Raw genomic sequence first — 24,613 nt, 5'->3', positions numbered from 1 at the left:
AATGATTATAAACATCGTATCGTAAGGTACGAGAGCGAGGAGCAACCCTTTCCGTTCTTGTCATTAAATGTTCTTGCCTTAGCTTGACTGCGACTAATTTGGGTAGGATGACATATGTATTGCGAGCGGAATAAATGATAATAAGAGAGCAGGAAAAGAAGGCCAAGATAAAAAATTACTACAAACAGTGTAATAAATAAGAAGATCAAAATTTAAGAGCGGGAAGGTGCAATATTATTTACGTACGTATCTTGAACTCACAGGACGCACACTTAATGAGTAATTTACGGTTGAGGGGGGCAGAATGAGGGAATTTATATGGTGGAAGTTGGTGGGTGAGATTCTTTCTCCCGTATATAATTTATATACGTACAAGTATTAGTAAAGACGGATGAAGGAGAGAGATAGTCGACGTCGGGGAAAGCTGCTGTGGATCCTTTCTCCTCAGAGAGAGTGGAAGGCACTCAAGTTGTAAATACTCATTTGAGACGGAACATGAAACACTCGGGTGGGTTGAGGACTAATTGCAGTTTTTTGCGTGTTCCCCCTCCTCGATTCCTCTTAGAGGTCTTTAGGGAAGTCTTTGGAATTGTTTTTCATCCCTTATTCATATATCCAGCCTGATGAGGCTTTTCAGCCTGTGTTTACTGCAGACTAAATTTGGTGGAGAAGTTTGGTATGCAATTTCGTGAGAAATTATAAGGAAGGAGTGACTTATACATATCATTTTGCAATAATATTTTGGTATTAATTTGGGGTATAAATTAACATTTTGATTTGTTGGTTGGTATACACGTCAAATCAACTATTTAAATATCTTGTAAATGACAAAATGGATAAGATTACAAGTGGTTATCATTCCTCGATCCTTATCATTTATAAGCTACAGCTCAATAAGTATATGCCGCCGATTGCGTTGAGCCTGACTTGTACTTTCACTTTAATTGGCATTTCACTGTATTTTGGTTACTTTTGGTAAACTCTCCACTTTATGAGATTCTCTCACTCTCTTTCCCATCCTACGAGTCAGTGGCAATCACACTGGGTTGAAATGAAGTCAAGTCATGACTCACGATGGATGGACGACCAAGAGTAAAACCAAAGGCGATCAACTACTTTAGGTCGAATTGAAGATCAAAGCTGTACGATGTGGATGTGGTCGGTCAGTCTTGATTTAGTTTCACTGGTAAGTACGTAATATTGTGGGTTTGATCTATTTCTATTTATTGGCCATGGTGTAAACAAGAAACCAGGAAAAAAGTAGTATTAATGGGATGTGATACACACCAGGATTAGCACATTTACTTGGAATGTGTTCAAAATCCATGTTTTTACAACTGGAACGTGCACACAACAATGTAGATTCTAGAAAAAAAAGTTAGTCGTCGTCGTTTTTTTCATAAATACCATCCCGTTGGAAAGTACATACACAGCCAGATATTCATGCCCTTTACCTGGCTGACCTAATAATGATCATACCCAAACTGTAGAAAGGAATGCCATAATCTCTCATCCTAATAATTTTCCTCCTCTCTCTCGGAAAAGCCACAACTCTGAAATTTACGACTCTCTCATCCTCCTCCCTGTCCTCGGTCCACACTTGGTTTATGAACTTATCTACGACACACACATGTTGTCTTGTCCTTCTTTCTTCAAGTGTAGTCAGTACACTCAGGGGCGACATAATCATCGTCATCTCATCAGTGGTTTTGGTGGTATATGGGAGATAAAAAATGACAACTACAATGACAATGATGATGATGATGGGTTTCACTTTCTTGGCTGCTGCTCCCCAACGACCAACCGTATTCCATCCATTTCTTAAGCATTTTTATTCCTACCTTTGTCTCTGCCCTGCTTGAAATCCGAAATTGGAATTGGTCGTAATGGGCTTTGCTTTACGATCGTCGTCTTCTTGTGTCTTGAGAGAAATAAATGTGTGAGGTCGTATGAACGTATAATGTGACCATATGCTACATAAATAAATACGTATGTCGTCGTCGTTCCTGTGGAGGAGACGAAAATTACTAGGACCTTCATTATCGTCATCCATTGTCCCAAAGCTAATTTACCTGACCGACTCTCCTGACAATTTTCGAGATGAGAGAGTCCTTTTTCTATTTTAAGGGAGCTTATTCATTCGCTGTCGTTTCCATTGTTCTTATTTTGTCTCATCGCTCTTTCGCCTCGACACTGTAATTTTCATTGTCACCCGTCATGCACGTTGGGCTTGAGGATTGTATCTGAAATGTGTTTGAGTAGGTGTGATTCGTGGTAGGTACTCAAATTAATACTGGAATTTTTAATTATGTTTCTCTCCCTCACCCTTTTTATACATTGGTTACATCGCCGTCCTTCTTGAGAGGGTATGTATTGTATGCAGTAGTAGAAATAATGATAATCCATGCCCCCAAGTTGTAAAGAAATGCGAGTATATTATATTTATGTAGGAGAAGAAGTCACGGAAAGCAACCTTCTCTGTCGGCTCTTTTGGTTAAAAATCGAAAAACTAGAGCTAAACCCTCGAATCCTGTGGAAATCTAAAATGTCCAGAATTGACAGTCTCATTCCCGTAAATATGGTCTTCCTGGAGTTTCGGAAACCTTTCAACATTCACCACAACCATACGATTTTGCCCCATGGGGGCACTACTACGAAAAAACAGAGTCCCCGACGATCGAGGAGTCATCTCCTTTTCCTTCTGTGGGATTAAAGGTCACCATTTTTACAAGTAAGTATTCTACAACATTAAAATTTTACTCAAAATTCTGCAATTTCAAAAATTTAGCATATTATATTTCCATGTTATAATTTTTATTTTGCTTTTCTAGATACATACACATATCAGACAATATAGTAACATCGGGTCCAATCTAATGATTCGGTGGGTATTTATGTATTAGGCTCCAGGCAACAACGACCATTCTTTGTTTTCCTTAGCGTACTTACAACAAGGGTTTGTATGACTCGTTTAAGCGGAAAGTGTTCATCAGGTAAGTATTGGTGTTGTGTTTGTCTCTTTTCAAAATCTCATCACCTTATGCGTCCATCCATTCCATCCTATTGTGTGGGTAGAGGTAGATAATATCTCCAAGAGCCAGCACGGATTCGTCTCATGAATCCGAGATGGAAAGACAGAAAGGTAATTACTTGTCGCTTACTCGATACAATACGACCGACAGAGGAGAGAGAAACATTTTTTAAATGACAAAGAACAAGGGAACAAGAAGAAGAAGATCATCGCAAATTACATACGTTCGTTCGTAGTACTACCAGAAACACAATGGATACCGTCCTGGATAGTGGTTAATGATGATGATGGCGTGGATTGTGTGGAGGTAAGGTGAGATGATCACTAATGTCGTCATGAAGTGGTTTGTTTCTGTTGATGGTTAAGTTACGTGAGTGGAGACAAAAGACATTACACACCTTGTGGACAATCAACAACTATTATCGAGTTCTCAGCTATTCTGATGATTACGTAGGTATTTATGATGAAGGTGGTGGTCTGGTGGTATAACTGATTTGCTGCGTTATTACACAATATTCAGTTCATTACAAGGTGGGTTGAACACGAGATGATGAGCCGTGGAGAAGAAGAAGCAGGGAGAAAAGTCGTTGGCTAGTTTTTTATAAGGTTCATCAAAAGAATGTGAAGAAACAAGTCCTGGGCACGTGTTTTTCTAACAAGATGGATAAAACGTTTTTATGCAGTTTTATCGTCAAGTTAAATATACAATTGAATCGATACATTTTGTGGATAAATTGTAAAAATCAGTAAATTATTCTGCTGCTATTTGTCCGAGTGGCAAGTGTCCTCGCAATATTCCCAAGTTACGTGACACGGGGTGTATTCCTCCACGTCGGACGGCATCCTCAGAGCAACTGTCCATATATTTTTGGTTTTTTTAAATCGTCTCAAAATTTCGAAATAATAATTTCTCACCTTGATTGACACAAGCGACGTACTCACTATCACACCATTTCACGCAATCTTTCGGACCTCCATGGACAGGTCCGATGATCTGGCCAAAAACCACTAAAATCACTGCCACGATGACGACAGAGTTGGAAACTGATGATTTTCGTTGGACCACCATTTTCACAATTTGGATTATTTGAGTTACTCGGTGTTTTAATATTTGTAAAGGATTTAGAATTTTTATAAAGTAAAAGATCCTTCTGGGAGAAAAACGACCGTATTTATACGAATGTTGTCGTACTACTAATCTGCATTCTTCTGATGAGGTCAAGGATTGTCTGCCAGCGCAGCGAAGCAGTAGAGTTTGTCGCTGTTCTCCAATACTAAACAGAATGACCCATGAATTATGAGCTGTTAATATGTGTAAATGTCTGTTATTTTTATCATCCATATAATGGAAATGGCTTAATAGAGTTTAAGAAAGATAAATGGGATTTTAATACGTGTTGATTAATGGTCGACGTCGTGTTGCATTATTGAATCTGGAACATTTGACTCTATTCATATATGCATTACAGCAGCCAAAATAGCAAGTTGCAAGCCTCTCTCAATTCTCAAGATGCGGAATCAGTATAAAATAAGATTCTGTAAAACTACTTATCGAATAAAACATGGATTGATTGACGTGACGCGACACGCATGGATTTGGGTTGACGTTGATATTAAGGACAGCAAGTTACGTCATCATTCCGAAGATGCGTATGCATTAGATTTCCAAGCCTAGTGGTCATATCTATGCATATAAATTAGGTTTATGTACGTACATACATATGATTTTATTACCGAGAAGTAATTACAGAATGAATACGTACGTGAAATTGTGAACCAGTTCCGTGCGATTACTCATCCCTTAATAAAAGAAGAATTGGACGAGATGAGAAAGAGGTGGACAAACAGAATTGGTCAATGACTATGAAATGCAGTGAAGAGGAAAACAAAGCAAAAAGTGTTAGAATTATGACTCTGTCCTAATAAATAATATGAGCTGGGGGGCGTTCCTGATGCCATGTCACCCTTGCCTAGCCTTGGTTTTCCTCCGTACTTCCTTTGACAGATGACCCAGCCAAAGCCAGACGGTGGGGATGAACATTCTTTGAAAACTCCAAAACGAAAACAAAAACTCATTAATGTGTGGCCAACCTTCCAGCCACGATTTAAGCCCACGTTCGCATATGACGAGTTGAACTGCATCTTTCAGACGAATCCTTTATTATTTTTGTAGTCATACCTGAGTGGACTGTAAAAGTCAGGCGATCAAATCACCAACCTTATCACTGCAGTAGCACATACATAGTTGCTTTTTGGTAAAATGGTTTCAGATGCATCCCGGACAAAACTTGGTGAAAAACTTGATTTAAAATTCTTTAGAGACAAATTGCCAGGATTTTTAGTGCAAAATTTGAAACTGGTCGACAACTTCGTGGAAATTATTTTGCAAATTATTATTTCATACAATTATGCGTAATAATAAATTATAAAATTTGTGCACTCGCTTTAATAAGCAGGAGCTTCATATTTATGGGTGCATATAATTCGCTAACATTACACGAAGTAAAGACATTTACCACCTCATCAGATATCATCGCCGTCTTTAAGCATAGTTGTAGGCAAGTTGTTGTTTTGTTGTCTTTTCTGTGAATCGAATTTGATTTACGAGATGAAACTGATTTGTATTGTACCAGGAACATATTAACCAACTGTATTTCTCAGAAGAATGGAGATATGCTTCGTAGATATCCCATCCCCACCTAAAAGAAGGTATAAATTGCACAGAGTACAAAAATGTCAATCATCCCAAAAACTTGAAACCGAACCAATTTTTCCAAGTCTTCAATTACCAAACCAATAATTACATTATATCAAATTGGTCATCCTAATACAATTACTACTACCAAACACGGGTGTAATATTCTACCATGAAAAATCCCAAAGCTTAATAAATCTTTAAAAACCAATCTAAATTCTGTGAGCGTAAGTAGGTAACTTTTTTAATGAGACGAGAGAGTCCCTCATTTTTTAAAAAGCATGTTTGACAAAGTTTCATCTCCTCAAAGAAGAAGTAAACTGCCTGCCGCCGCCTGTCGCCCGACCATATTAAAGCAAAACATAAAATAAATAACTCATATTCACCCTCATTCACCGAACACAAAAGAAAGGACGACGACGACGACTTTGAAATACACAATTGTATTCATGGACATGGTTGTTGGTTGGTGAAACTAGTATTCCTTTACGCAATCCTAGACTTTGTTGTACGTACTTACATACATCACCTAACACTTTGAGTTACAAATGCAATCCAGAAAATGCATGTTACATATGTCCATATGACATACTGCAGATGCCTGTTTGTTGGTCGGGTGTAGTTCAGTTGAGTTACTTACTCATCCTCAACTTTTGGGTCATTATAGCTCCAGACTGAAACGAATTGTTTTCAGTGAAGCTATTGTTGTGATGATTCTGCTGGTGGGTAACACACATTAACAAAAGAATAAAGAGCACTATTTTTGACTTGGCTCTCATCTCTGAAATTTGTGAGGAAAATAAGGACTAAACGACCTTAAAACCGAGTCATTCTTGCCTTTTCTTCATCTTTTAATTGCTTCCATTTCTCAAGAGGTTATTATGAAATTGGTGGTGCGGGTTACTTACCAGCATTGTAGTTGGGATTGATTGCTGTATGTCAGAGTGAGACTGAAGTCATGACCACTAGTAGCAGATGGATATGTGTCATATTAAGAATAGGACCCAAACCTTTGTAACTAATCTATGAAATCTAGTTCATTTCGGCTAAACGCGACGAATATTAATGTTTAAATATTTATCTCCTGTCCTAATTTTTAATAACAATTTTAACCAATATTAATGAACATCCCTCCACCAGCCGCACCTTCATTAAAAATATTTATGTATGCATGCAGATGATAACAATAGTAATGAGACGTGTATTTGCTCATTATTTTTATTTCAAAATTGGACCATCTCAATAACGAAAGGGTGAATGGTTGGTTAGATGGATGTGATTTTGTATCTTTTTGTCCCCCTTTCCACAACAACGACGGGAGGTCTGACTCCCAATTCCCGGACAATAAGCGACACTTGGCTGGACTCTGTTGTGTAGAATGAGAGATTGAATCTAATCTGATAAGCGAAGCAATCCGACCCTACTGTAACATCATGTTTTTTCTCATGTTATTGTTGAAAACGAGCATGTAAACGGCAGCTCAGAAAATAATACTGCTAGCTGGCCGAGTAAGTAATGGGATTACACGTAATATTAGCTCACCAAGGGAGGAAAAGTGACAAGATTAAAGTTTTGATAAAGTAAGTAAACAGATGAGAAAACGGGGGACGCGATTGTGATGACGCGATAAAAAAGATGAGGTTGATTTTTTTAGATTGATAATAATTTACCTACGCTGAAAATTTCAATTATTATTTTTAACACTATGAATGAATTGATATTAAAATCTGAACTGCATGACATAATATCGTCTCACATACAAAACGTTTGGTAATTTCAGCTTGTTTATTTGTGGGTATAGACCACAAATAGTAGCAAAGAAAGTTGGAAGTGAAAGGAAATCGGGGAGATTTGCCGCTTGGTTTGACATCTGCAATAAATCAAAGTGTCACTCGATACCAAATCCTGCGATGATGATGACATGACAGAAGAGAGGAAGTAAGCATTGGGACTTTTCGTGGTTGGGTTCATTTAGCCAACGATCATCGTTGAAGGGGCAACAACAACGTTGCTTTTAGGGAGATTCTATTATTTGCAGGGAACACTAATGACTCTGAAAATCAGTCGGTGGAAAATTCCGTCCAACTTTCACCACGCGACGACGACGGAGGATAATGTAGCATTTTAAAGTTGGCATTTTCTCCTGCACTGTTGCACACACTTGTCACTTTCATTCTTACGCATGCTTCCGCCCTTAATACGTGCATACCTCGCTAATGTTCTACATTATGATGCAGGCAAAAAAATGTAAAATTTTTAAATCATGTGAAGGCAGTCAAGTGAATGTGTCTCTGTACCAAATGGATTCCATTACGCTCAGTTTTTAACTCGTTCTTTAAAACTTAATGTTTCTCTTAGAGCTGAGATGTCAAATGCAATCATGAGCTTGAGAGAAAAGTTTGTGCACTGTGAATTTATCAGCGACGTAAAGATGTGTGTTATGCAACTCCTCAGTGATCTTGTACCCTACAAACAACGAGAAAGAGGGGGACGAGAGCCAGCCAAATATCCCTGTTTGTCGGTGGTCGTGAAAGGAAAGTTCTCTCTTTCTGCTTCTCTCTCTCTCTGTAGTTAATGTATATTGTATGGCAATTAGCAAAAAGCTAGGAAGGTGCCATAAGAAGAAAAAGCGAATTTTGATGCCGAGCACGTTTGGTGTGGCTGGCACAAGAAGTGCTCGAAATGGCACTAATTGCAAACTGATTGGTTTCTGGACCAGAGTAGAAGTCCATACGTAAGATTGCCATCCGTACTTTTGTGCTTGTTTGAACAAGGACAATATCAAATACATGACTTTCTTAGAACCGTCAATCTTCAGGAAAAGATTAATTTTTAAAATATTTCTTTTCTGATTTTGCTCGAATTCAAATGCACAGAAAAATGTCCAGTGAGGAGGGTGACGTATTTCAACTTTGCCCACTCACTCCCCATCACATCACCACCCGACAATTAGACCACGAACAATGATCATCAAAGAATTTCTCGTTAGATTCATTGCATTTCGGATCATCTCTGCTGGACGGAAATACTTTAGCTCCATCACATTCTCAACTGTAGAATGTCCAACAACCAAAAAATTTTCAGAGAAAGAGAGAAACTTCACTGGCTGACAGACGAGGAGAGGCAATCTCGCTCATGGACTCACTCACTAACCAAGAAGAACAACGGACATTAGCAGCAGAGAGAAAGGGCAACTGTCCGTTGACGACAGGAAATTGGCCTGTCTCTTTCCCTTGATGAGAGAGAAAACTCAAGTGGTACACAGGGAGCTGGGGAATTGACAGTCGTCGTCGTCCACAAAAGTGGCAAATACTTGAGTCAGTCAAACACAATGCCCAGAAATTAGTGAGGGTCCCGTGAGATCACATCACATCAAGACAAGACGACCAACATCATCACCACCTTTCACCCACGCCACACCATCACCACCATCACCACCGTTCAATGAGGAGATGACACTGCTCAAACTTTCCGAGAAGACTTGAATGGTGATGATGATGTGTCTTCTCTTCAGCAAGGGAAATAAATGGGGGAAATAAATGCTTAATCCAACCGGAGAGAATATCGCCCAAATAATTATCAAGGCTCAACTGGGCATTTCTATTGATGGGCGATTAATGAGAAGAACTTTTTCCGCAACGACATTACGTTTTCAGCATATGTACGTACAACTAAGGCTGCCTGAAGAAAGGTCACATTGGTCAAATCAACCATCTTATCCCTATTTTGCCCAGAATAATGGATATTTATCACGAAATCAAGCCCATGAACGCGACGGATTCTTAAAAAAAGTACTACATACTACCGAAAATATTTATAAAGGTAGATCAATAGATGTACACATTCCTTTATGCTTTAATAGGATCGTATCTAACACCACCATCCCAATAACTAGCCAACCCAAATGGCCAATCAACCACTAATTATTTTAATGACAATAATGACCCTGATGTAAAGAATGTTGTAAAAGATGAAGATGAAATATGGTTTAGAAAAGGCTGTTGAAAATTGGACACCTCATATTTTGTGACCAGCTTCTTTTCTCCAGTATTTAGTAGTTTAGCTGCCCCTACCACATACATACAACACATTGCATTTATTACAGGCTATAACAAAAAAGAGAGTAAGTGCGTGGCGTGAGCAAGTTCAGGTACACAGGTAAGTAAGGTACGAATGGGGTAGGTAAGCAATCCTGCGTTCCATAATATTTCTCCCCTGGTCGCAGTACTCGTCCTGGCAGTGGACGAGCATTAATAACCATAATGAAATGGGAGAGAGAGGGCTCATCTTCTTCAAGGGTTCACCCACTGTCAATTATGTTTTGGAGAGAGATTGGCATTTAATTTTCAGTCGGTCTCCCACTTTCAAAAGCATTCGACTCCATATGTCCGCAAAGAAAATACGTATGACGCAACCAGGAGGACGGACGGGTGGACTTTTTCCAACTCCCATTATTTTTACCATTTATTTACCTCTTCTCCTTGTCGAGTCGTCCTACTACTTCTACTACGATCCATTTTTTACAAGTTCTCATTTCCAGTCTTGGGATGGCATGGCGTGATGGCACCCTTGGAAGATAAGATGCTCCGAAAAGAGGTCCCCGTTTAGAGAAAATACTTGTCCCTTTTAACTCTAACTGCACGCGATGGGATGTGACCACAAATTTTTTCCTAGAGTTAAAAACTAAAATTATGAAAAGGATTTCAAAAGTACTAGTGACACGATTTAAAAATTGGCATTAGGAGAAGAGCTTACTTAATAATTATGTGTTGCTACAAATACTTTCAGATATGGTGCACCGAATATTTAGGGGCACGCAATATGGGGACGTTTAAGTCGATAAATAACTTGGAGTTAGTGCGTGAAAACGGGGAAAAGGCGTAACCTCTTTTAAAGATATTGCTGCACCAGTAAAGTGTTCCTCAATAACAATTACGGGGAATTTTGTGTAGTTATAAATACACGGTAATCTCAACTCAAAGGTCACATCGGGTCGAATTCGTATTCTACCCACATTTATAAATAGCTTTGTCCAGTTAAGCGTGTCAGCCTGGTCATATTTCATTTTGAAAAATTTCCAACAATTTTAGATCTCAAGTCTCGCGAGCTGCATACATATTTTGGTGAAAGACCATTATCCATTATTATCAAATCACAACAATGCGACCCATTATTCCAGAGTAAGTGGATTTCCATATGCTTCAATTGGATATGATAATACGTATGTAATGCGCGTGAAGGAGAAGTCAACCTTTATCTGAAAAAATATTTATTCACACCAGTGACAAAAGAAGACCTGTTCACAGATTTCTACAGGTGGGCAAGGGAAAAATTACTTTTTTCTTCAAAATTCTTAAGAAACTCGTAAAATTTCAAATTGAAAAAAGAACACCGACCAACAACCTGCCTCAATTTGGATGTACGTACGTACATGATTAGTTGACACTGGTCATGGTCAGCCGTCAAGAGTCACATTTCATTTTCTTATTATTCCGTCCTTTGTACCCACATTTCCATTTCCAATACACCCATCTGTCTCCCTTTATTCTCAGGCTTTTATCATGTCCACCTTGGCACACCCACCAGTTTCTCTGGGCCCGCTTGACATTTAAATTCTGGAGACCGATCTCATATTAAGCCTTCCCACCTTTGGGTCACTTTACCTTTCTTCTTTACCTCCAAGTATAGTTTTTTATGTGCATATGTAATAAAAGGGAGAACAAAAAATTGTGCATTTTCCAAGGAACTGATTTTTTTGTGTGATTTTTTGTCACATGCAGAGTTAGAGAAAACTACGCTCAGCTTGGGATGTGAGTCAAAAAAGTTACAATTTTAATGGAGATGAGATACAGAAGGGATAAGAAGACCATGGCTTTAAGCGTAAGAAGGAGTCAGGTTTCCGAAATTAGAGGTCCTGTCCGAGCAGGGGTGACGGTGACAGGTACCCGAGGTGTCGTAAGTTATAATTCTAAACGAGAAATCCTGCTGACATTTTTGGGGGATGGGACACGAAAAGTGACAAAAGATGTGAAGACAGGTCACAAATCTAAAAAATGAAAGTATTCTTGGGATCCAAATTATGAAGACGAATTTCGTTAGGATGCATACGATAAAAATTCTCCCATGTTTATTTAAGCGTCGACAGTAAGATCAAGTCTGCCATACGCTGTCTGACATGGATGGACAATAATTATACCCACATCGATCCATATACTTGAGTTTCCTGTCAAGTCGATTGTATTTTATTGCCATAAGGCTTCCCATTTTATAGCTGCTGATTGCTCATTATTAAGTTCAATTAGGAACAATTTCTTAAAAATGTATCTCACAGTCGTCCAGTCCATACTGCTGCTAGTGGGTATTTGTGTCCCACTAATGAAATTACATGTAGTTGAGGTAGGTATCAACCACAAATTCATGTTATTAGCGAGTTAATACTGCGGTTAGGTTTGGGTGTACGGACGGAATGCACCCAACCACCCATAAGACCCTCCTAAGGCTGATGCACTGTGTAGTTTTATTGATTATATTCGTATGAACTTCTTTCTTGCTCCTTTTTTAAAATCCACCTGGACCTGGTTTTACAATTAGTTGGGCACAATTGCATAGTAAATATACGGATGATATCCAATAGGAAACCAATAATTACAAGTTGGGTTTCAACTTGAGATTAAAATGACATGGAATTTGTTATGAAATTGTGATTATGTTGAGTCTGTGTACCTTAAGGGTAATAAATATTTTGAACGTTCTTTGGCATTAATACAACATTCGTTTTTTTATAAAAAACAAAAATTGAATACACAAAATCATAATTTGATGAATTCACAGACGACTTGTGAACAAGGGTCAAGTACCTTTTTGCAATGACATAATTTTTTAAGGAAGTTGCATTGGTTTCAGTTAATTTTAATTATTTTTAAACAGTTTACAATTATTCTACATATAGTGAGATATATGCAAAATACAATAGCTTCTGCCAATACAAACTGAACAAGAAGATTTTTAAATTCACCATTTAATAATTACCTGAAACTTTAACCTGCTTCGATAATTAACTAGCGAGTGTGGTTTCATTAAAGAAAGTAAAACATTTCCTATTAGATCCATTCATTACTTAAATGATTGCAGGGTCACAAGAGCAGCGGTGAAATGAAAGCGAATCCATTTTGACAGAGATTTGTGCACTTTTATTGTGTGCCCTCGTACATATTAGAGAAAAAGAAAGGCAGCAAATGCACCAAACCAAACCCCTGTCTCAATTTTCCTTCCAAATGAAAGCATTTCTTTCCATCATCTTTCTAATCTAAACACTAATTTCTAATGGACCATATGGCTTTCCCTTTCATTAAATCCGTTCTATGGTGCAATGAATAAAGCTTTCTTTGTGCCCTGCACAAACTTTTAAAGAGCAATGTATTGAAAGTTTTTAAACAAGATGCTGCTGATACCTTACTGATTTAGCTTTACTGTTTTTTTTCGTAAAAAAGAGAAAGATTTTGACTTTCAACCCGTTTCGCTGCCTTACTTGCTTCTATGACTTGATGAGTTTTTTTGTTACTTTACCTTAATTAATTTTCCAACTTGAAATTAAAGAGGTTTCACAGAAGAACAAGAGGGTTGGTCGTGTGTGGTTTTTATGTTGTACGTATCTCAAACTTTTTTAAAGATTCGGTGATTACAGGACTAATTTGGAGTTGGCAGGCATTTACCAAGTTCAAGTCTTGGTTCATTTGGGGTCTGCTGGAATTTTCATACTTTTGTTTCGATTAAGAAATATATGCTACTTGAGATTTATGCGCCTAATTAGTCGATATCTTATCAGTTGGCTAAATACAGGGTTTCGTTTCTTCGTCTTTTATTCAGTGACCTTACGTACGTATCGTATGCATCCCCCACACACGCAGGGGAAATAAAACCTCCCAAAATGTAATGTAAGGATGATAACAGTTCACAGAATTCTGATGATGACGACTTCAACCTTTGACATGAAACTCGCTAGAGAAAGTCACGGACGTCGAGTACTCATTTTCAGCAATTTATTCGTCTTATCCTTAAATATGCAGATTTAATGGGTCGTCGGGGGTGTACCCGACAGGTTATTCTTACATTTACCTTCGTTAAAACCAAGTTTAAATAGTTAATACGTTGCAAAGTTAGTTATAGCGTCAAGCGTGGACAGACTTACATAAAGTTCCCATAATATGGCTCACCCTCTAATAAATCATTAAGCGATGACGATGTCAATTTCCCTTGTAAATAAATTGTCATAATCAGGACTGAGACATCACTCATTCCGAGATTCCGACCCCATAATATATTTGTACAAGCCTGGAAGGCATTTCTATCTCAGAGTTTAAAACGACCGTAACAGATCCCAAATATTCCCAAACAAATCAAACAGAGCTACACGGACTGAATTATTATTGCGTGTGATTCATTCAAATCCAAGCTTGTTGCAATTTGTTCAGATTTAGAGAGAGTGGAGATGTGCATACAAAAGTAGGAGAGAAGGATGCGTTGAGTTGGTAGTAAATTGAACCAGTTTTCACTCTGCTCTCTCAATTTCGATCAATATGAAATCCCTTCTGGGTCATTAAATCTGGCCAAGCTTAGCTCTTCGTTACTTCGTACCACTCACCCTCCAATTTCCTCCGGAGGAAAGCACGAACAAATAATAGAAACGACTCGACAGTTAATTATTTCTTTGCAAGATTTCCTCACCCTCTTCGTCGTATTTATAGCCCTCCATATCGTGGTAGATTCGATGTTTTAAAATTTATATGGCAAATCACGCTAATTTAGGGGCAGTTGCAAGTTTCGAACAATGATAATTTTGTAATATTTATATCTTATATTTCAAATGTTTCTTGTCGCTCGTACTTTTGACTGTATTGTGGACCTCAAGGGTTACTCGTTTATTTTAATTTTTGTGGTATAAATAAACAATCGTGTTACATTCCATGTAACTTCAAAATATCGCTAGATAGAAGATTCTATGAGTCTAACTGCATACAAAAAGTAGTACGGCATTCGACCTCTAGCGTCAGTTGTGACATCCACCCTTCCCGTAAAAGGTTTCTGGTCGTACGTTCAGTTCCAGAGAGATCACTTCTTTCAAAGCAGCGAACAAAGCTCAAGCCAACAAAAGGGTCCATCATTTTCATACAACTCCGGTTCTCGCATGAGATCCTTGCTGAAGTCTCTGCACAGAATGAACTTTTGAATAAAGTCCTTGGTCAAGGTTGCTTAATCATGGATGTATTATGATAAATTGTCAAGCAATCTTGCACTCAAAGTTAGTGAGGAGAAAAGACCAAAATGTCTTTTCTCCTCACTGAAAGACTGCTGGAAGAAAATAAGAAAACTGCCTTTTCTAATTAAAAAATGATTATCGAAGGGTTTTTACGAGCCTGTCGACAAAAAATTGAAGGAACATAAAACTTGATATGTTAGGGAAGGAAGAAAATAATACGCTGTAGGTGGGTCAAAAGGTCAAGTTGTCTTTGATAGTTTAACTTTAACACTTTATCATAATGCTAAAAAATAATTCTTCAGTTTGTAACTGGAGTTAAACATCACCATTTCTTTTCTTTCTTTATTTAGGAACGACGACTGATTACTGAAATGTTGCTCGATAAGGATTTGGGCAGCCTCGAGTGGTGCTATCCGGATCGTCCATTAATGATCAATAGGAAGTACTCGTACAAATTGCTCAATATGCACAGCCCGGACAATTTTTCAATCATCGTGGTGGATCAGACTTCCGTGGTGATTCAAAGGCAGATTAAGGAGGCAATGGATCTTTACCTGCACAACATTGCCGGTTGTGCACCGGTTGACGTTGCTTGTCTGAAGGATAGACTTCATGAATGGGACCTTGAGACATGTCGACAACACCAATAAGAAGCATTGTGCTCAATTTCATGCAAATCGGCCGAGAAATGGCGAAATTATGGCATGGCGACGGAATTTGGCGAAAACAAGGAGGTGGCGATGAGTGTGACCTTGCGACATGTCGATAACACCAAAAAGAAGTCTCTGTCGAAGTTTGATGGAAATCGGACGAAAAATGGCGAAGTTATGGAATGGCGACGAAATTTGGCGAAAACCAGGTGGTGGCGATGAGTGTGACCTTGTGTCATGTCGACAACACCAATAAGAAGCATTGTGCTCAATTTCATGCAAATCGGCCGAGAAATGGCGAAATTATGGCATGGCGACGAAATTTGGCGAAAACAGGGTAGTGGCGATGAGTGTGACCTTGCGACATGTCGATAACACCAAAAAGAAGTCTCTGTCGAAGTTTGATGGAAATCGGCCGAGAAATGGCGAAATTATGGCATGGCGACGAAATTTGGCGAAAACAGGGTAGTGGCGATGAGTGTGACCTTGCGACATGTCGATAACACCAAAAAGAAGTCTCTGTCGAAATTTCATGCAAATCGGACGAGAAATGGCGAAATTATGGCATGGCGACGAAATTTGGCGAAAGCAAGATGGTGGCGGATGCGTCCGCGGGGGTCTACCTCCACCGGCCGGGAAAGCCCTGCCCACGTCGCCGCCTCTGCAACCCCGTTCCCCTAGGGGGCCCGTCTGACCCTCGCCTTACGAGGTGGGAGCGCACCCGTAAATCGGCCCCCATTAAGGCTTCGAACTCGGGAACCCGGCCGGCCCCAAGGGGAGTGCAAGCTAAAGAGCCCGGTCACCCAAGGGTTGGAGGTAGAGAGCCCCTCTCACTTGCCAAGCGCCACCCGCACTTTTGGCAAGCCCCGCCGGCTCCCCACCCGGTGAGCCTGCTTGGTGGGAGGAGCATTGGAGGGGGGACCTTCCCGTAAGGCTCTCCCCTTGCAGCGTTGCTCCCCCGGACCACCCCTCCAACGGGAAGAGAGTCGGGGCTGTGGGACAAACCACGGGTGGACCCGACTCCCCAGAGAGGCAGGGCGGTCCAGGGGCGCAGCTGCAATGGGGAGCTCACCCAGGGATACGTATGACAGACTGACAAAAATTTCTGGTGCAGCTCCTTTTATACCCTCTGGAGGGCGGTGAAAGTTTTGCTATAAATAGCACCCGGTGAAAGTTCTGCTATAAATAGCACCCAGTACTATAGCCTATGTATTAACATAGACTATAGCACCCAGTCATACTGGGTGCTATTAATAGCCTATGTATATTAATATCACCTGAGATAAGCGGCCTCACATGTTCCGTGTTTACAATTGTTACAAATAATTCATCATTAATAATTAATTATTTCAACGTTGTTGAGGTTGGGTAAATGTAGATTCTTATAGTTTTTTGGTCGCTGATTTCGAATCTGAGGTCAGTTTTTCGATTGCGACATCATGGGAAGGGACACAGTGCCAATTAATTATGTAAAAAATTAGCTACCTCTGTACAAAATTTCAGCTTTCTACGACAATTTCGAAATTTGATCCCAAATACTCACATGACCCCAACCGGTCCACCACTTGACCGATTTCGCCCATATTCGAACCCGCTTCCTAACTTTGTCCAAGATGTACACGGTAAAAATTTCAACTTGTTGAATGAAATAAAGCACTTCAAACTAATGGAAAGATTTGTTTATTGGAGTAAATTTGCAGTGGCGACCGGTTTCATAATCTTTCATCAGGCTGCATACATACAATGTGAAAAAATAGTAAAAAATTAAAATTAAATTATTGTAAAGTTATTGTAAAATTATTGTAAAATATATAAAATGACTTGATACCTTTACAAATTGGTAAATTTGATAAACGAAGATCTCTACTAGATAAAATAGTTCAAGTTCATCCCTAAAAGTATATATGAATTAAATTCTAATCATGACAATGCAATAATGTATAATAATAATACGTCGCTACTAAATACAGTAAAATTTACCTGAAACAGGGAGTTTTTCTTAAAATTATTTATAAAAAATATTTAGTATTTAGAATCGGAGACTAAAAATCCATGTGATTGTGTCAAAGTAAAAAGACGGAGTAGTTTATTGAGCAGAAGTTGGCGTCCTCGGTGATGATACGTACATACATATACATATTACATACTAAATATTATTACACAGTTGTCTCGTAAGGGAATTTACCTTTCTGTAACTTACTTTAACATTGAGTGTATTTAACATGTGTGTATAAATACGATCACTCTCCTTCATAATAAACTCAATGGTGAGACGGTTCAGCCGTTTTTACTATCGTGTTTACGGACGGACGAACTAACAATACGTCTGCAAGTAATAATTCGCATTGATTTTTATTTGCGTAATTTATTCTGGTATTATGCAGCACTGCTTCCTTGTCATTACATACGACTGTACACCATCTAAACATCTCGAAGGTCAGTGGCCGCGGAAGATGATTTGAACGCGGAAGATAATAATCCATATTCTCTAAACATATAACAAGTGAAAATGGCAAATGACCTCCACTGTCCCATTCTTACCTGCCCTGGACCGAGTGATACTGAAGATGATAACTGGATATTCTGTGAACAATGCACATCATGGTTTCACTCAAAATGTGTAGGCGTTGTTGTCATTCCTGAAGAAGAATGGATTTGTCTAGTTTGCATCTCTCTCAACTCAACCTCTTCACAACTTTCATCTACAGCTAATGATGACCCCACTAATCATCCGGTTCAAGCGGAAACAAGCAATCCTACCCGAATAAGTAAAAAGGACATCATTATCGCCGCACGCCTTTGGCTCCAAGAAAATTTAGTCGAGGATCCAGAATCCAAAATCGCCAAGGCCGAGGTCTCACTCCGCTACACTCAACATGTAGAAATAAAAGGAGAAGGACGAGTCGCCATTTCCACTCTTGGGAAGTATATTTTCAAACTCTTTCCTCAGACGACTACATGTCGCCCAGGAGCTCGGGGAACCACAAACAGCGCATATAAGGGGATTCGCTGGACAGACGCTTCACAACCACCCCGTCAAAATCATGAAGATTTGGGCTTCGTGTTCTCAAAGCTCAAGGGGACCGTACCAACATTACGGCCAGTACCAAAGGGGGCACGAATATCTGTCGCAGAAGCTCTTACCAACATTTTAGAAGAAGTTATTAATAAAAATGATGCAGAAAGTTGGAACAAACTCTTCACCTTCCCTTATGCTGTCCTCACCGTTCCAGCTAAATCTGAGAAAGTGACAAACTTGACATCGTGGGTCAAAATGAGAGTTTCAAAATGGAAGACCGACCCCACAACCACCATCCCCACTGGTCGACAACCAAGTCCATCAATACATAAACCTCAGCAATCCCAACAAATGATTTCAAAGAAAGTGGAAGCAAAACTTTCTGACGGAGATATCCGAGGGGCCATCCGTCTCTTATGCTCAGATGACACAGTCGCTCCATATAATCAAAGCACGATTGACTCCTTACTCGACAAACATCCTCCACATCCCGAACCATTGAATTTTCCAGTTATGCCTGACGTGGATGAACACCCAGCAGAAGCAACCGAAGAGGAAATTCTAGCCACAATTTCATCGTTCCCACCAGGGTCGGCCGGAGGTTTAGACGGACTTCGTCCTCAAATTTTAAAAGACCTCGTGGGGATATCTACGGGTGACACAGGGATGAAGCTAGTGAAAACAATTTGTAGCTTTGCAGATGTCGTCCTCTGTGGTAAGGTCCCAGATGTTGTTTGCCCCACACTGTTTGGAGCCTCGCTCACCGCCCTCAACAAGAAATCTGGAGGAATTAGACCGATCGCTGTTGGGAATACATGGCGTCGACTTGTTTCGAAAATCGTGGTCACTCGCATTACACCGCAATTGGTAGACTACTTTTCTCCCCATCAACTTGGTGTCGGCATAAAAGGAGGAGCCGAAATTGGAGCTCATGCAGCACGTCGATACTGGAGCCACGCCCACGACACTGCAAAAGCCTTTTTGAAATTAGACCTCCGGAACGCGTTTAATGAAATACGACGCGATTCCCTTCTTCATATTATCAAGCAAAGAATTCCATCCATCTACTCCTTTATCAATCAAGCTTACGCACATCCATCAAGTCTTTTTTATGGGAACATACTCATCCCCTCCCTTCTCGGCGTCCAACAAGGTGACCCACTTGGTCCAGGTCTGTATTCCCTCGTAATCCAACCCATAATCGAAGCCGTGACGACAGAATTCAATGTCTGGTATCTGGATGACGCGACAATCGCCGACATCCCGGAGAAAGTTCTACATGCATTTGACACCATAAGAACAATGGGCGAAGACGTGGGACTCCATCTCAACTATGAGAAATGTGAAGTTGGAGTTTTTGGAGGCAATCCCGATACCCACGACGCCATATATGACGAATTCCACAAAGCATCCCCTGGCATCAAAATTATTTCCCCAGAAGTAGCTACATTGCTGGGTGCCCCTCTCACCGACGAAGCGATAGAGAGAGTCATGGAGTCGAAGATTTCCCAGCTAGCAGCATTTGGGATCCGCCTCCTTCAACTTTCCGCCCATAGTGCTTTCTTCTTGTTACGAGCCTCCATATCAATTCCGCGACTAATTTACTTCCTACGATGTGCACCGTCTTGGCGAAATCATGCCTCTCTTTTGGCTTACGATAACACCCTCAAGTTGGTCTTGGAAGGAATCACTAACTGTTTTCTATCCCCAGAGTCGTGGATACAGTCGTCTCTTCCAGTCAGTAAGGGAGGTTTGGGAACCAGACATGCTGTGAGCACGGCGATTCCGTGCTTTCTTGCGTCCGCTCATAGCTGTTTGCCACATCTCGAGTCCCTCCTTCCGGACTACATACGTGACCAAGATGACGCCATATCAGAAGGTGAAGAGCTCTGGTCCGCAGATTATCGCCAACTACCACTACCCGAATTGCGAGGAAAACAAGCTATTTGGGAGGCTCCTTTAATCGAACATCGCCAGAAGACACTTCTTGATAACACCAGCACACCGCAAGATAAAGCTCGTCTACTTGCTCTAGACAGACCATACGTCGGAGCCTGGCTGAACGCAATCCCTGCACCACAACTTGGAAACCACCTCTCTAACGAAGAATTTCGTGTGGCCATCGCACTCAGACTCGGCTGTGCAATTTGCCAACCACATAAATGTATCTGTGGAGCCGAAGTATCCTCAAGTGGTTATCATGGTCTATCGTGCAGAAAGAGCGCTGGGCGGTGGTCAAGACACAGTGCCGCAAATGATGTCATTTCCCGTGCCCTTCGTACCGCAGAAGTCCCCTCAATAAGAGAGCCAGTGGGATGCTGCCGAACTGACGGAAAACGAGCTGATGGGATGACACTTATTCCATGGTCAAGGGGAAAAGCTTTAGTCTGGGACTTCACGTGCGTCGATACCTTTGCCCCATCGTACCTCTCCTCCACGTCCGGTCATCCTGGGGCTGCGGCCGTGTTAGCTGAGAAAAAGAAGAAGACACTATACTCTTTCTTAGAGGATCGTTTCATTTTCATCCCGGTGGCTGCTGAAACAATTGGAGTTTGGGGTGAAGATGGAATTAAACTAATTCAACATATTGGACAACGAATCACAACAATTACAGGAGAAATACGAGCCACAAGTTATTTATTACAACGTTTAAGCATTACTCTACAACGAGGAAACGTCGCCTCAATTCTGGGTACCCTTCCTACCGGAAAGAAACTCAGCGAATTTTTTTATTTATGAGTTTTCCATGCGTACTTATTAATCATTGTTAACAAAAGACTCTGTAAATAAAAGCAACATTAAAATTAAAAATCGCGAAGAGCCGTTCGTAGACTTATGCAATGAATTATTTGATAACAATTGTATTTTTTAATTGGCATACAATTTGTGAACAGCTCTTTTTAGATTTTTTAAATATTTTTCGTAGTTACCAGAAAATTTGAAAAATTACCAAAAGAGTCTCTAATTCAAATGACCAAACTGTAGTAGTCCTGCTTATCTGCAATCCTATTCCTCCTGAAACCCTGTACGCCATATAAATACATCATGATGGACACCAACGACTCTGCTGAAGAACTGAGTAAAAAGTCCTATGAGGTCGTAGTACATCTGAATGCTAAAGGTACCACATCACAGTCGTAAAGAAAAATGCAATGCAACCACATCACATATATGTACATATGTATATCGTACGTTTTACACAATTTTATACTCACGACAGCACTCTCCGATGGAAACAGCTCTAACTCTGATATATCCGACGATGATGATGAAGGTCGTCCCGTGTGCAATACTTGGAAAGGAAAGAACCACGAGTTGCATGTGATTGGAAATTTCGAATCTGATTTCATACGACGACTGAAACTTTATCAGATTCCACCCACAGTGCCACTTACTTTGGACCCATTTTGTCGTGTAGAAAGCAACTATCCAAGTGGGGAACCTCTGATTGAAGACGCCTTCCTTCTCTGGGAACACCCCCAATTTTCGGAAACCTTGTTCCGCAACCATAACTTGGAATTGAAGCAGAAGGAACCCAGTGAAATGCCATCACAAGACGAATGTGACGATGCAGAAAATTCTGACCCTACTGAAGATTACTTTGAAGACTCCTGTTCCGAAACTGAACCAGAGATCGGAGAGTACATCCAGTCTCAACGACGGAAAAAGGAGGCTGGGGAAAATGTGACCGGAGAAAGCCTAATATTCGACGAGGATTATGATATTGTCAGAAACTTGCATGCTGCCTCTTTCAGTCTCACGAGCTATGGCGGAGTTCCGGATGAAAGGATGCTTGGAAAAACAAAGTTCTTGTTTGGCACGTTAACAGAGGAGGAAAAATGCAGTAAGTACAATTTGTCGCAGTTTTGTCTGATTTTACATACGTCTCTATAATATTCCTAGTATTTCATTCTCTAGTGCTTCGAGTTGCAGAGGATATGAAGCCACAAATCGGTTTCACTAAGGCACAAGAAGAGAAAAAAGTTGAAACAGGGTCGGGAGATTTTGATGTGATGCGAAAAATGTAAATGATGTACTAATGCATTAGATTTCGATACATATTATCCAGAAGCTCAAAAATTGACAAGTTAATGAAAAATGATTGAATAAAGAGAACTATGTACTTGAAAGCAGGTAAAATACTGCTGATTTAAAAATTTTGTTATGTCACATGATTGAAGTGTCCATCACAGTACTCTCGCATCAAGATCAAGATTTTTTTTTCAATGGATTATTTTATTTTCGTCCCTTCAAGTCGTGTGGCAGGCGCAAATGGGGTTTTATTTAGTAGGCTCATAAGGACTACAACATGTCCAAAGGGTATCAAAATCTGGTGGTGAACGGTAGAGGTCCCCTCCTCCTGAGGGGGGACTAACGTTACCTGGATACTAAAAGTCAAAAAATCGTGCTCTCCTTGAACGCATCACTGATTTCACTCGATCTTTAGCGAAAGTATTCTAAAGTCAATGTTACCCATTAATTTCAAAAATCAAAGAGGATTTTATTCACGCGTGAAATTATTACAAATTGTGAATATATTTAATGATGATGACCTTATTGGTCCTGAACATCGTAACTTTCATCCTACTACTAAACTTGCTGTCACTACATTCTCAACAAGCTCGTAAGGTGACCCATTATCGCCAAAACCGTACAAGCCCTGACCTCAACACTTTTGACAATGTTGGTTTGTACTTCACTTTAATGTATATCATAATAACTATTAAATCATATCGTAATAATTTGAATAGGAAAACAAGTTGGAATATCTGACCCAATTTGCACTAGCGAATAAGCATCGACTCATCGACTGGAATGGGACTTGCGATGAAAAACTACAACACGCTTGGGTGTGGAGCGGCGAAAAGCACATTTTTTCTGGCAGGTTAGAAACATCTTTCTCCCATTCGACTCAGTGGCACAAACAAATCTGCAATTTCTTCCAGGTATTCTTATAACCAAGTAATAATGCTAACTATAAGTAATAAACCTGTCACAAATTATTCATTCAGTTTAATTCCAATTAAAGTATCTCGACTGCATCAATGGTAGATGCGAATGCGCAGGTAAACAATTTCCAAAACAGTATTTTCATTTTTATTTCAAACACATGAAATATTTTTGCTAAATGAAAATTAATTTCAGACGGGGACAGATTCACGCCCGTCTTACAATTCGATCCTGCTGACCATCCGGATAACGATGAGAAGAAAAGTCACATGAAACGTAAGCGTCGCTGTCGTGTGAAGGTACAATTTCTTACTGGGAATAAAATTTGCATATGTAAATGATAAAATGAACCCATATGATTTCAGGAAGGTGAATTATGCAATTTTGTTCGTGTCAAGAGTGGTTTTTTCCCCGGAGTGAATATCAGTGTGCCAGACTTTTTCGAATGTGTCGAACCCTTCGTTTGTGCTATCAAGGTGGACCCGGAGTCGGACAAAGTTACTCACAGACCCATAGTTTCCGAGACGTGTCAAACGGTTGAGAGTATCACTCTAGGGGCGAAGGTTGGGTTCAAAGCGCAAAGTGCTAGCGTGGATGAATGCGAGGATGTCAAGGCTGGTCGTAGCCCTCACCGTTAGTGTGAGAAGCTATGTAGCCCTGCGGTAGTGATGGGAGTTGTTCACTTTTACAGAGCGTGTGACCACTTCACACGATACATATTTATTTCAATCCATTCTCTCAATCCTGTTTTAAGCAACATTGTTATGATAATTTTAGTCGAGTAAAGCTCACTGACTGCGAAAGTTGTATTATCATTCAACTTGTCTTAATATTTGCATCAAATTGCGTGTAAAGATGAGCATGACTACTTATTATTAGTGCGGTTTAAGCCCTTATTTAAATAAAGTCGCCCTTGGAACACTTTTAATTGATGATCCAGTTCTCATATTCATGATACATGATACAAATGTACCTATCATAACAATATTTAAGCTATGTGCTGGTGATAACC

General features: G+C 39.9%; 2 protein-coding genes and 2 long non-coding RNA genes across 7 annotated transcripts; 2 read left to right on the top strand and 2 right to left on the bottom strand.

The window, feature by feature from the left end:
* Nucleotides 1–723: 723 nt before the first annotated feature.
* On the bottom strand, nt 724–4,522 carry LOC118435423. Of its 2 annotated transcripts, XR_004834743.1 has the most exons (5): nt 3,947–4,522; nt 2,326–3,885; nt 2,073–2,243; nt 1,480–2,006; nt 724–1,365 (listed from the first exon to the last, which is right to left on the bottom strand). It is a non-coding gene; the product is annotated as an uncharacterized LOC118435423 (long non-coding RNA). The 2 variants fall into 2 exon arrangements; XR_004834742.1 differs by having other exon boundaries at nt 724–2,006; nt 3,947–4,503.
* A 7,962-nt stretch (nt 4,523–12,484) lies between these two features.
* LOC118435343 lies at nt 12,485–17,922 on the bottom strand. Of its 2 annotated transcripts, none has more exons than XR_004834719.1 (4): nt 17,613–17,922; nt 17,461–17,524; nt 17,118–17,362; nt 12,485–14,931 (listed from the first exon to the last, which is right to left on the bottom strand). It is a non-coding gene; the product is annotated as an uncharacterized LOC118435343 (long non-coding RNA). The 2 variants fall into 2 exon arrangements; XR_004834718.1 differs by having other exon boundaries at nt 17,176–17,362.
* Nucleotides 17,923–21,557: 3,635 nt separating this feature from the next.
* LOC118435342 lies at nt 21,558–22,922 on the top strand. Of its 2 annotated transcripts, none has more exons than XM_035851296.1 (3): nt 21,558–21,772; nt 21,872–22,495; nt 22,570–22,922. In XM_035851296.1, exons 1-3 carry the CDS (start codon nt 21,697–21,699, stop codon nt 22,677–22,679), a joined length of 810 nt encoding a protein of 269 aa, XP_035707189.1. In that variant the 5' UTR covers nt 21,558–21,696; the 3' UTR covers nt 22,680–22,922. The 2 variants fall into 2 exon arrangements, with proteins under 2 accessions (XP_035707189.1, XP_035707187.1); XM_035851294.1 differs by having other exon boundaries at nt 22,555–22,922.
* Nucleotides 22,923–23,332: 410 nt separating this feature from the next.
* On the top strand, nt 23,333–24,329 carry LOC118435391. The gene is made up of 5 exons (XM_035851400.1): nt 23,333–23,338; nt 23,403–23,536; nt 23,704–23,717; nt 23,797–23,900; nt 23,967–24,329. Exons 1-5 carry the CDS (start codon nt 23,333–23,335, stop codon nt 24,237–24,239), a joined length of 531 nt encoding a protein of 176 aa, XP_035707293.1. The 3' UTR covers nt 24,240–24,329.
* The last annotated feature ends 284 nt before the right edge of the window (nt 24,330–24,613 follow it).

The sequence above is a fragment of the Folsomia candida genome, unplaced genomic scaffold (genome assembly GCF_002217175.1).
Source record: "Folsomia candida strain VU population unplaced genomic scaffold, ASM221717v1 Fcan01_Sc004, whole genome shotgun sequence".
In the NCBI taxonomy this organism is placed as follows: domain Eukaryota; kingdom Metazoa; phylum Arthropoda; class Collembola; order Entomobryomorpha; family Isotomidae; genus Folsomia; species Folsomia candida.
This window is presented reverse-complemented; position numbering and strand designations above follow the sequence as displayed.

Coding starts and splice junctions, on each gene's coding strand:
- LOC118435342 (XM_035851294.1), top strand. CDS start 21,697: ATGATGGACACCAACGACTCTGCTGAAGAACTGAGTAAAAAGTCCTAT. Junction 21,773..21,871: donor AGTACATCTGAATGCTAAAG/GTACCACATCAC, acceptor TACTCACGACAG/CACTCTCCGATGGAAACAGC. Junction 22,496..22,554: donor AACAGAGGAGGAAAAATGCA/GTAAGTACAATT, acceptor TAATATTCCTAG/TATTTCATTCTCTAGTGCTT.
- LOC118435391 (XM_035851400.1), top strand. Junction 23,901..23,966: donor AGCGTCGCTGTCGTGTGAAG/GTACAATTTCTT, acceptor ATATGATTTCAG/GAAGGTGAATTATGCAATTT.